General features: G+C 34.8%; 1 protein-coding gene across 2 annotated transcripts; it reads left to right on the top strand.

The window, feature by feature from the left end:
- Positions 1 to 746: 746 nt before the first annotated feature.
- LOC146136989 (uncharacterized) lies at positions 747 to 5,027 on the top strand. Of its 2 annotated transcripts, none has more exons than XM_083395161.1 (7): positions 747 to 895; positions 1,598 to 1,706; positions 2,330 to 2,476; positions 2,868 to 2,959; positions 3,245 to 3,377; positions 4,182 to 4,247; positions 4,587 to 5,027. In XM_083395161.1, exons 1-7 carry the CDS (start codon positions 779 to 781, stop codon positions 4,676 to 4,678), a joined length of 756 nt encoding a protein of 251 aa, XP_083251287.1. In that variant the 5' UTR covers positions 747 to 778; the 3' UTR covers positions 4,679 to 5,027. The 2 variants fall into 2 exon arrangements, with proteins under 2 accessions (XP_083251287.1, XP_083251286.1); XM_083395160.1 differs by having other exon boundaries at positions 3,239 to 3,377.
- Positions 5,028 to 13,096: the final 8,069 nt, after the last annotated feature.

The raw sequence follows: 13,096 nt of genomic DNA, 5'->3' as shown, positions 1-13,096 counted from the left end.
GCGATTTCTTTTAGGAAAGGAAATTTGACCGAAACGCTCTTTTACGCTTGCTGAAAAAACACGTGATAATTTATTGATTACGGTTAGGTTCGGGGTGTTGTTTTATTCGAGTTTTACGGAATTACCTTTGAATTACTTTGTTAGCCGGGTAAATAGCCTCTGTGGTATGCATGTCAGTGTTGTCCTACTTAACTAAGCGTTTGTAAAATAATTAATCAGACTTTACTCGTTCAAACAAATGACTTTACCTGGACTTAAGTCTTAGGGGTGTCGTGATTTCGTTAAATCATTACATTTTTGGTAAAATTCAGTAGGATTTCAATCAGATAGCTGCAACCTTGACAAACAAATTGTCGCTGAATTACAAGTCATTCACAAATGACTTATTTACAATATCAATATTTCCATCCTGTGTGACACATACACATGTTAAACAATTTATGTTGATTTGTTGGGGTTAAAGTTTGGGTGGACATAATTATTAAATTAAACTTTCCGAGTTGAAACTAATTTGTTAGTTCTCATTTATCTCTTCAGTGAGAAAGAAGACATTTTATTTGTGTTAAATTGATAGGTTGAGTTGTTATTAAAAAGACAAAGACTAGTAAAACTAGTTTGACTTGGCCAATTGAGTTAGTTTCGCTTGTTTATTTAATGATGGATATTTGTTACACAATTACTATTACTTAATTTAAACTTAATTGATTTTCCTTCATTTCATTTTACAAATGAAAGGTTTAGTTGAATTTCATTTGACTTTAATTTCCAATCATAAGTGATGGAATTTCAAAGTAGTAGAGAGTGTTTAAAGAAAAACAGTCAATCTGTACGAAGATCTTCAAAACTGCCACTAAATGAAGAGGGTAAAAAAAGACCAATTAGCAAGAAAGAAAAGGTAATTTTACTTAAACATGTTAACTGCCAAGCCTATCTAAAAATTTACCAGGTAAAATCGTGATGCTTTAATCAAGTGTATTTTAGATGCAAAACATTTGGTTAAATTGCCTTTGTAGACTGCTCACTATCAAGTCAAAAACTTGTGTTTTTTTCGTCAAAATTCATTTGTTAAGTACTTTAGACAATCTTTTAGAAATCTCTAGCAGAGTGATACAGTTTTTAGACAAATAATAACCTTTTTTCTAAAAATGACTTGCTAAATCAACTGTAATTTCATGGCGGCTAAATGTTTAGTGTAGTGGCTCGGATAAATATTATGGACTTTCATGCACGGAATACAAAAAATGGCAATATTACTGTGTAGTAATTGAATGGCTAATAGTATTAGTACTAGTCCGATGGGATTGTGGTATCGGAGCCAATCTGATGCCAATAATTTGTACATTCAAGCTTTGTATTAATTAAAGGTATTTTAAATGCATTGCATTTAATTATAGACTGCTTACTGTAAAGTCAAAAACTTATTTTACATTAAAATTACTTTTTTTGTACATAAGACACTTATCGGAAAGCTTCAGTAGTTGGCATATGTTTAGGTTGATATAATACAGATTTTAGACAAATAATAACTGGTTTTCTGAACAAAATTTTCTAAAAAAGAAAGCTTATTTGTATTGATACATGCTTTTATATTTTCTAGGCTACTGCAGACATCAAATCATTGATAAAATCCCGTCAGCAAGCCGTCTACCATAAATCTGGGTTTACTGTTTCAAGCCTGAATGAAACAAACCAAGTAGCTGCCATATGTAAGCCGTATATAATATTTATTGTAGAATTTATTTATTAAACATTACTTTTTATTATATTGATCTTTGTCAGGCTTTAACATTAGCAAATCATAAATAGTTGGTTTAACCCAGTGGTTCCCAAACTGGATACTGCAATATAAAATTAAAAAAACAGTGGTTTTGTCAAACATAGAGCACAGCATAGATATTGTGACTTTATGCTAAACTTACTATACTATATTTAGGTCACAGTGTTTTAGTTTTGATTGTAGTTTTGCGTTATGTACTAAACAAGGCCTGAATTGAATTTTTGTTTTAGAGTGTAAATGCATCATATTGACCTTTTAAATGTTGGTTCATATTAAACAAAATGATATGTCAGTATAAACCCTATGCTATAGTATATTGGCAAACTTAAGGCGCATAAAACTATTATTCTCACCCTTGAAACTTGAAAGCAAATGTTGGCTTTTCTTTGTTACATTTCAAAAATGGCTGGCGTTAATATTAACAAGTACAGTAATTCAACATAATTTAAATGTTATCAATTCCGCATTTGTTTTTATCTTAAAAGCGTTTTAGTTAGTTGATCCATGACATTTTTTTAACATCATTCAGTTGAAATGTTGCTAATTCTGCAGGTGAAGAGTCAACAATGTGTCGTATTTGCCAATCGACCGGTGACTCATTGGACAACCAGCAGGTTACACCGTGTGCGTGTTCCGGATCACTACGTTTTGTTCATATGCAGTGCCTCAGACAATGGAGACAAACAAAAAAAGCTAAGGGTGAGTTTGTATTTATAATTATAGTGCTAACTGACCTTTTTCCAAAAGAATTTAATTTTTTTACATGGAAATAGCATCCATTTTTGTCTCTTTTTATTTGTATTGAAACTTTGTACACATATAAATGTAATATTACCAAGTTTTATTAAGTTGGGCTTGTTTAGGGACCGCAAAGAAATTTTATCGTAAATCTAGCTGCCATTTCTCTGCCGTAGTTGCACAAGTAGGCTATATTTTTGAAGACCGTTGGAAAAAAGCTTATAGACTGTTTGTTTCCTCATATTGTCTTGAAATTCACTGTTTTTTACCACATGCAGCTAAGTCTTTAAAGTTGTTTTTCTGTGTTTTTAAAGTTGTTTTTCTGTGTTTTAAAGTTGTTTTTCTGTGCCAGGTGCTGATGTTTCATGTTGCGAGCTCTGTAAGCAGCCTTACAATGTACAACTACTTGGTTCAACAGATGTTACTGCAGACAGAATTTTAAAGGTACTACATAACGGCTTTCTACTACTTATATTAGGGGACAGCTTGAATTTGTAATATTAAAGCAGTTGTTGATTTGTAGACTATTTTCTTATGACCAATTTTTAAAAGTAGTGTTAAATAGAAAACACATTTTGGCTTAAAAACCTACGAAAATATTTAGGAAAGTTTCAATTTCATGTTGTTTTGCTTGGTTCTACTTTTGGTCCGAAGTTTTGGGGATCTTTATTAAAATAAAATGTCAAGTGTCGGTCATCGTGGTATGAACGTGTGATTTCTCAGATGCAGGAAGACTTACGCCAACTTGTGCGTTCCGGCATTTACCTCATGCTTTTGATGCGGTCTTGGAAGAATGAGATGACACAGAGCAGCAATCCACAGCCACCGGGTGTTAGCAAAATATCTACGGCGAACAACAAGTGTAAGTTTTAACTGTGATTACAGGGCCTCTAAATGTTTAGTTTGTTTAGTTTTCTCGGATAAATTTGATTCAGAATAAAAAAGGGAAACACACAAAGAGACCTAAAAAGCAGCAATACCTAAAGCAGAAAAATCTATAAAACCATAGTATTAAGACCGACGACATAATACAGCCAAATGCGCAGTAATATCCAGTACAGCGGAAGATCTTCTGATCAAGACCTAACTCTATCAAAATAAGGCCTAAATTCATCGAAATAAGGCCAAAATTTATCGGAATAAGTCCTAAATTGACCGGAAGATGACCTAAATGGCCAAAATTGCCCCTGGACCTATCGGTAGAGGGTATGGGACGATTGGGGGCCATTGGTCTGGCATCAGCTGTCCAAAAAAAGCTCAATGTGGATATATAATATAATTGTATCATCACTCGTCCGAAACAACAGTGGTATTGGTGCCGATCCGATGCCAAAAAGTTTGTGTATCCCAGCCTTTGACTTTTTTTCCAGCGTATATTACATTCAATATCAAAGATAGAGTTCAAGCGCAGAAGCAAATTTTCATAGAATAATTAAATGTATACGAATATCATAATGTAGACACAATTCATATGAAGCCGGAGATTAAAATATCAAAGTTATTTACACATTGTAAATGACAGAGACTAAATTTAAAGTTTTACTGTGAATTCTATATTTTGCTAAATCTATACTGATTTTAGAAATGCAATTGACTCCACCCAGCATTAAAGTTTTATTGTACAATTACCAAAGAAAATTGTAGTATTTGCAAAATGCAATTTCAGCCAATCTTGAAGGAATCAATCCAAGAATAACATTGCGAGAAGTATCCAGCAGTTCTTCTTGCGACGGTAAGTAGAAATTTAAAATTAAGTTATTATTAAAATTTCACAAAAACTACATGTTGCAGTCCGATTATGAGCAATACCCCAACTAAAAATAAATCGCAATATACCGAATAAAAATGGTTTTATGTGAAAAATTTAGGACAAATAACCTAAATTAATCAAAGAATTTGCCTAATAAAAAACACTTAATTTCACCCAAGTCATTTCTCTAAAAGACTCAAGTCAAGTAATTTACAAACAGATACATTTTTGTTTTAGGTGCATTTAGTTTAATTCATGTTAAGTAATTACAACACCTTTTGTGTATCCTTCCTATACTTTTCGTTATTTTGATTTAATCAGAAAGCAGCAGCGAAAATGACGAGTACGTTTCGCGCCAGAGCCTCAAGCAAAAAAGCAAATCTTTAAAGGCGAGGAGGATCAAAAAGTCTTGAAGGAAGCAACCTACTTTATACTTATATACTTGTGCCATTTCAACTGCACGAAATTTTACATATTTTTTTTCGAAAAAATAATTTCGTCTTTTATTACCTATCTTCTATTGCTGCGTGCAATGGTTTTGTGCCTATGTAGTAAATGTGCATAATATTTATTAGGCCTTTTCATATTCCTGATGTATAGCCTAGTTCAAGTTCCAATTTGATCGCTTAACTCTGTACACTAGTCAAAGTAATCGGCTGCGCTTATGTAATTACTAGTGTTTGTGTTTAACGTTAAGGTAAAGTATACTTAATGTTTGGTGTTACTTTCAACCTCTGCAAAAAATTACGAAACCCAATGAGAATTGCCCTTTACAGAAATATAATTTGTCGGTGCCAACCAAAAACAAACTTTGTGTGGTTTATTAAACGCAAAAATATAGTCTCTGTTTCTATTCTTTATCTTAAGGTTTAAGAATAGGCTGCATGTTGATTCCTTAAATGCGTACGTTGACAAGATTTCATAGACTCGGTATTCTTTAGTTATAGTAACCAGCATTATTGCGTTAACAAATTAAAAATGGTTAGCAAACAATGTTTCGGCAACACGTCCTTTTTTACTTTACTAAAAAAATCTCATTGTGATGGACACTGCACAAAATTTCAGGGCACAACCTTGTAGCTATCTTATCCATATTTAACAAACACCAATTCCGCCAAATGTTGATGGGATGCAGTTTTTCTATTATTTGATTTGTTAAGCCTCTTCACCAATGGTCGTTTCATTCCTCTCTTTCCCTATAGGCCTTTGCAACCCTTCGCCACAGTATTATCACTATATTTGCTTTTATGCGGTTCCATATAAGGTATGTCACTTCGTTGTTGAAAGATTTTCCATAAAATACATTACCGACAGTGTTGTAAATACGTCAAAATGAAATCGGTAAAGTCCCAATAAAGTATTTCTAAAATAACTGTAGTTTAGGTCAAATCATTTATAGCCTACTGCGACCCAACCAGTGACCGTAAATGAAAGTGTCTCATCTGGATCAAGAAAAATGATGGGGATCTTTCGTCCAATCTTAACGAATAGTATGTAGCCTACTACTTTGCAATTTAAGTTTCGGGTTTTTGGAAAGTTTTAGTTCTTTTCTTGTATTACGTACTGCACGTTTTATTAAAAGTAAAGTTGTTTTGTGATTGATAGCTATAATAAAACTATTGTTTACGTTCGGCCGGGTTGCAGAAATGAACAAAACAAACAGTATTTAAAATGTTTTTCATTCCGCCCTCCTATTTAAAATTAGTTCGCATCCTTCTAACATCTACCAACGTAATGAGACTTCTGTTACAATTATAGGAATGCCATACCAATATAGAACATTGTGTTTGTCTTGTACAATATGTGGGATGTCTAACGGTATGCCAGTATGAAGCCTGCAAAGCCTATTTGTATCCCTGGTACCGTTTCTGTATGACTATTTTATAAGTCACAGACCTATGTGAAGTAATATACCAACGAAAACAAAACATGGGTTTTTCCTAATTTTAATGTTCCTTTATCAAATTTATTTATTTTTCATGCCAACTAATTGATTTTGCTTAAACTTATATCGATAAAGTAACTCGTTAGTATATAGGATGTCAGATACTTTACTTAGACCTATAATTGCGCATAAGCAAATCAGCCAGATGATGTGGTGTCATCAGTGTTGTATAAAATAGCAATGCCAGAAAGTATATGTTGCTTTATCTCGTTTTTCTAGGAAGTTAAATATTTTCATCCAGTTTAGTCTCTAAATTTGTTCCCATTTATTAAATGGCCATCCTTCATAACGCTTTTACCGACCAACAGTTCGACAAACACTGTATAATTCTAGAGGAAGGGCTACGGAGTTAAGACTACCGAGTCCCACGTGGGACGTGCGCATGCGCAGTACCAAATGTCGTAACTAAAACGACCACAAACTCCTAATTGTAAAAGTGGAATAGGAAATTTTGGAAAATTTTCCGACCATGTATTGTGAATGGATGAATGATATGACACTCCTATAAGTGAATTGCATAGTATCCACCTTGTAGTTACGTAAATAATTGTAGTGCAGTCTGTATAGTCGGAGTCGCACACTGGCTATAAGTATCACATTTGATTATCGTTTAGTTATTACATCCGCGCAATAGTTGTGTATAGGATTATAGGATACCCATACTTTATATGTATAAAAAGTCATAATAAGTAACTGATATTAAAATTATACGAGGGGCAACTACTTGGACGCCGTTCTTCGGTTTTGTTCGGGTCATACAAGACACTTTAAAACACTTCTATTTAAAACGCCTCGTTTGTCCACCTACGTAACACCACCTGCTATATGCTTGGCCCACATTAACCGATAGTCAGAAGTTTAGTTTGTTTCCGATCTGCAAGGATAGCAGCGCTTAAAGAATTCAAGTTTTCTCTTTAAAAGTTTCCTTCATGTTTTACCCGATGTTTATCTTATCTTTGATATTGTTAACTGCCGTTGGAGTCGACAAAACAGGTTTGTATTTTTGGATTTTTACCAAAGTTTTGAACATTTTACTAAGTATTCATTTATCACAGTTGCAAGTTTAATTCAGAGTGAAAACTGTAGAACAAGGGATATGGGACGATCGGGGGTCATCGATATGCATCAGATGTTTTGCTGTCGACGTTTCGGAGCTTTAATTTGGATGCCGTTGGGCGCAGCTTTTTTGCATTGGGTTGTTTGCCCTTGTTTTGGGCTAGTGTTGGGAAAAGTGTGGGGTTAGAAATTAAGTTAGGGTTGATACATTGGGGTATTTTGTCAAAATACCGGCAGCTTTAATCATAATTAGCTACTTTTTTCTGAGCAGCCTAGGATGCTACATTTGTTGTCTATTGTCGATCGTCATAAAGTGTGCCGCCGAATTTTTATAGTATTGTTGGTTTGCCGCAAGTGATAAAAGGTTGCGGAGCACTTGTTTGTCGGTCAATATGCTGCAATTGTATTGTAATATTTGTGGCTTGTTTTTTATATTGCGCGCATTTTGTTGATGGTTTTGTCAAATAGCATCACATTTTTTTACAATCTTTGAACTTAATTTTGGTTAAAACCTTCTATATATAATTAGATTCGGTTGAAAAATAAACGCAAATCCAAAGAGCATTATGTGTTGTTATAGGCGCTGCAACATGCAGGGGAAAGAACTTCGTGCTTTCAAGTACCAAGGCACCTCAAGCAACCGCCAAGTCGGCTTGCATTGTTGGAGGTGGTAACTTGGCAAGTATTCCTGACGAAGCAACACAATACCACCTCAGCACTATCGCAAGCAGCAAGGTTGGAAACGGGTGGTCTGGAGGTTTAAACGTTTGTAAGTATATAACAAAGTTTGCTATTGTGCCTAAATTGTTTATTGCAAATGTTAAAGTAAATATTTCAGATGCTTTCATCGGTGGGGAACGAAGTGGAAACGACTTTAAGTGGCCAGATGGAACAACATTTTCAACATTATCAGGTAGGTTCATTGAAAAATATAACCCGCAATTGTTGCACCTTTTATTTTGTAGCATTTAATTGTTGAACAGGTTACATATATTTTTAGCACTGTTCAGCATGTTGCACATTGATGTTATTGTTGTGTTTTGCATAAAAGCGTGACATAATGTATTTTTTTTTATGTTTACATTACTTGACATTGCCTAAATAGCTGATTTGGTAAGTACTTTTTAATATTCAAAGTTTTGACAACCTATTCAGGTCGCCTTTGTCAGGGTGAAATAATTTCAATACCGGTAGGCTACTTGAATATACAGTGTGTAGGATGTCAAAACCTTGAACAAAAATAACTACCAGGGGAGTTATTCTGAGTAATAATTTATGCATATAGCAAAATAGTTACATATAACATATCATAGGTGGTCGTCGTAACTATCAGTTTTATTACAGGAAAATTTGCATGCTAAAAAATATATGTGTTTTGATGTAATATGGTTGATTGGTTGTGCATAGCCGAGGTCTGGAACGTTTCGGTAAACGAAGTAGGGCCTACGTCGAAGTTATTTACTGTTATGTGAACGGTTCGTCATATACCGTAGGCGTAGTACATCAACAAAGACATTGCCGACGCACATCACATTGATCTTTATGTTTAAAGCTATATAACACTCAGAATTTATATGCATCAAATGCTGGAAACTTGCAGTTTGGACCGGCATTTTAATGTCCGCGTCATTTTGCGAAAATAAATCTAAGATACGGTTGTACCATTGTCGGATGCAAATTCAAACTATTTAAAAGAACTATTGAACTGAACGAAAATTTCATAGGATTCATGACATTTTTTATTAATAAAAATTTTATAGTTTCTTTGATGAACAAAAACTAAATTAATGACGTTGGAACAAAATTATATTCGGCCCTCGTTAGTCAGGCATTACAGTTCTCCAAAAAAGTGTGATGATCCTAATGCTAACCTGTCGTTCTTTAAAAGTGGGCATTTGTTTTCCTTTTCAGTCTTTCTATCTTCTTTATTTTGGCTTAGCAAAATAAGGAAGCGATGGTGGTAAGAACTCATGAGTGTCAACGGTTTTTCTTTGTAAACATAATTCTGTCAAAAACAAAAGAAACACAAATTTACACAAAGACAAAAAATTTATTTTTCGACCAATTTTTTTAAGCAGGAAGCACCTGGTCAACACCAGGATACAATGGATGGATAAGTGGAAGCGGACCTCCAGGCAGTGGAACTTGCATGGTGTTTGTTGGAACACGATCCGGCTCACCAGGCAGTTATACTTACACTTGGAAGTGGGGAAATGCGGCGTGTGTTGGCACATACTACTACATCTGTGAATATCCAGGTGAATTGCTCTGATCGGCTTAACTGTACTAAGTGAAGATTAAAGTATCTGTTGCACAATCTATTTTGGAATTTAGTAGGCCTCTATCATTTTGCGTGACGGCAAAAATGGCTTTATCTTTTCACTTGTATACGTTCGGTGTGTAATTTAACAACATCAATACTGGAAAACAATAAAACAGTTTTGACGAGTAATTAGTTTCAACTTTAATAAAATTTTGCCAGAAATAAAATCGTACAATTAGAACCATGTCTGGAAGCAACAGCATATTCAATTAGTTTCAAGTTATTGACTAGCTTGATTTAAGATGGCCTGGAAGTAATAAACTGTCAGCTCATCAAGACTATTTATTTCTGTATACGACGGTGGTTCTAAATAAAGTAGCCTTTAGGCCAGTGGTCGGCAAACTTCTTTTGTCACTGCCCAAAGTACTATTTTCAGAGCTATTAACGGCTTACGACATAAAACCACTACGAAAACAGTGGCGGATTCAGGATATTCGATTTTAAAGTGAAATAGTACACAGCGCCTTGATTGCAAATACACTGCCATGCCTTATGAAAAAACATACTATAGAACAGGGGCGGGCAACAAACGGCGCGCGGGCCGGAGCGGCCCGCGATAGGATTTTGAGCCCGCAGACAGTTTCCGGTTTTACATGATAATGTGGCCCGCGGCCACAGTCTACCGCAATCCCCAATTACTTTCTTTGTATGTCAAATAATAGTGATTGTTAGTTATTCTTTAGTTTTTGTTTTGGGTTAAAATTAGTGGACTCAAGCCATAACATTAAAATAAAACAACATCAACACCACACAGCTCGGAAATAAAACACACAGTACCGGTACGGGATGAGACCAAAATAGGACTAATATCAAATAGTCCTATAACCGTCAAAATCGGAATAAGTGATAAACCCGTCGGAATAAGACCTAAATCAGGCCTATAAAACATTTTACCTAAAACCTCACCCCCAAGTATCACTAACTCCACTAATAATTTCAACCCTAACCCATTTTCTAACCCCACTCATTACCCACCAGCCACCAATTACCCCAAAAAGGCCAGAAAATCAGAAAACAGGGGCTTCAAACCAAAACAGGGGCTTCAAACCAGGGCGCCCAAAATTTAAAACCAAAGCGGCCAATGCAATGCCCCCATCGTCCCATACCTCCTCCCCACAGTTTCAGGCGTGATTTTAGTCATAGAGGCCTTGTTCCAAAGAATTTAGGACTTATTTCGACAGATTGGTATCTTATTTAGACGATGTAGTTATTATTCTGTCGTAGATATTACTGCGTGTTTGGCTTTATTATGTCGTTGGTGTCAATACCATTGTATTTTTGATTTTTCTGCCTTAGGTATTGTTGATTTTTAGATCTTATTGTGTTCCAAATTTAGATTTAGATTTAACATCAATATGATTCCTTGGATTTTGCCGAAAAACGTAAAGTTTAAAAAAGATTGGATGCCGAAGTTCCTTTTCATGTAAGCAATTAAAAAAATAGTTGTTTACAGGGCAATGAAAGTGTTTCCGTGTTTCAAGAGTAGAACATTAGCCACCATTATGCGACAAAACATGTATACTATGGCAGTACAATTAATATATCGATCAGGAATCCGGCCCGCCAAGTACTTCAATTTCCCACATCGGGCCCGCCGACTGGAGAAGTTGCCCGTCCCTGCTATAGAACGAAGGATATACGCGCGATGCGCGAAAAATTTTGGGTTTACATATAGTTAAAGTTGGCAAAAAATATAGTTTGACACAATCCACAGGCTCACAGGATCACATTTGGTACGTGGGCCTTTTCAAGCTGAGCCAATTTAAAAATTCTATGACACATCGACTTTTAAAATAAAGTACAATGAATGTACGGCTATCACGCTGCCCACGACTACATGATAACACTAAGCTATTAATAGGTAACTCGCGGCCGACTATAATGGGCTCTTCGGCCCGCATTTCGAGCGCGGCACACAGTTTGCCGACCACTGCTTTCGGCCCTCATCCAAATAGAAGGGTCGCTAAGGGTAAATTTGGGTCGCGCAGGTTCAATTTAAATTTGACAAATATTTGACTGTTGTAAATTTATATATAATTGCATTAAACACACTTCTTTGGTTTCGTCTTTATGAACTGAATTGTTGCATCATTAATAGTTTTGGGGTATTCAAGTCTCTTTCTTTAATAAATCATGTATGTATTGAAATACCGTTATTGTTCATTAAAGGGAAATATTTGTTTTAGACCAAATTCAATGTAAATCAGTATAATTTATAGTATGTTTCCGTGTCTTAATTGGGTCTCGGGTGTTCCCTAAATTTAAATTTATGTCGCACGTTAAACAGTTTGGGAACCTCTGATTTATGATATAGACGTTTTTTGAAGCGATGGTAGTTAAGATTCATTTTCCGAATGCCATCGATTCTGCAAGGGCAAATTTGGATTGCCCTGAGTTTTACAGTCCATTTAAAATACATTCTGTTCGTCAATTCCATATCATAGAAAATAAAAACAAAAATTATGGTAAAGAGAAACTTTATTATGATGAAATACTATTTAAACGACGCAGTTCCCCGCAACTTGACTGTGACGTCATCAACCAGCACACCAACATTGGGAAGCAGTTTGACATTTACAGGAACCATCTCTGGCTTTTACAACGAACCTCTGAAAGTGGTTGTTGCTCATGGTGGAACAAACACCAACGTTGAAAGTAATTTCGTTGGAACGAGCTTTACTTACGTCATCAATCCTGTCGCCTTGTCACACAACGGAGATTTCGTGTTCACTGCAAGCAATAATGCTGGAAGCTGTTCTATTGTGGCTTCAGTCAAGCTTGTAGTTGGTAATAAAATTTATATAATTATGGCATATTTAAAAAAACTAAAATAAGCTATTCTGTACTCAAAGTTACAATATAATCTTTATAGGCACGCATTTGTTAATCAGTATAGTTGGTGTGTAATAGATTCCGTGTAAGTTGTTGGGTAGTTTCCTGTTTGCAATTTATTTTTGCTTTAGGTTCCTCTGCATTGCATCTCACATCTACAACACTGGTAATGAGCATAAACTCAATGACATCTGTGAGATGCACATGCTCGGGGTATTACCAGCCTCAGTGCAGATGGTTCAGGTAGGGTAGGCATTATATGTGACTTCGTTTTGTTTTGAAGGTTTTTAAACACATGCAATTGAGCATGTTGTAACGGTATGACCAACAAATCTTCCTTTTAATTGTTGGTGTTTTTACCATTCCAATTTAAATAAGTAATTAAAATGAAAATAATTATTAATGTAAAAGTATTTTTATAAACAATATTTCTTTTTGTGTGAGATTAGGGATACCTTTTCAAGTCCGAGTATTTGGAACTATCAACTTTAAGTTAAACAAGAAAAAACAAAGGTTAAATATTTTGGAAAATCAAAATATGTCCTACAAAGCCTACATCTACATAATAGTGAAAAACAATAATGTTAATTTTCAGAAGACAACCTCGTCCTATAAAACGAATAATAAAACAAACTAATGAAATACCAAAATATATATTATAAATTAAACTGTATA

The sequence above is a fragment of the Ascidiella aspersa genome, chromosome 8, assembly GCF_963924565.1.
Source record: "Ascidiella aspersa chromosome 8, kaAscAspe10.2, whole genome shotgun sequence".
NCBI lineage: Eukaryota > Metazoa > Chordata > Ascidiacea > Phlebobranchia > Ascidiidae > Ascidiella > Ascidiella aspersa.
This window is presented reverse-complemented; position numbering and strand designations above follow the sequence as displayed.

Bases quoted from the DNA above. Each gene is read 5' to 3' on its own strand.
- LOC146136989 (XM_083395160.1), top strand. From the start codon at position 779: ATGGAATTTCAAAGTAGTAGAGAGTGTTTAAAGAAAAACAGTCAATCT. The intron at 2,477-2,867 runs GTGAGTTTGTAT...TTTCTGTGCCAG, and splicing joins ACAAACAAAAAAAGCTAAGG to GTGCTGATGTTTCATGTTGC. The intron at 2,960-3,238 runs GTACTACATAAC...GTGATTTCTCAG, and splicing joins CTGCAGACAGAATTTTAAAG to ATGCAGGAAGACTTACGCCA.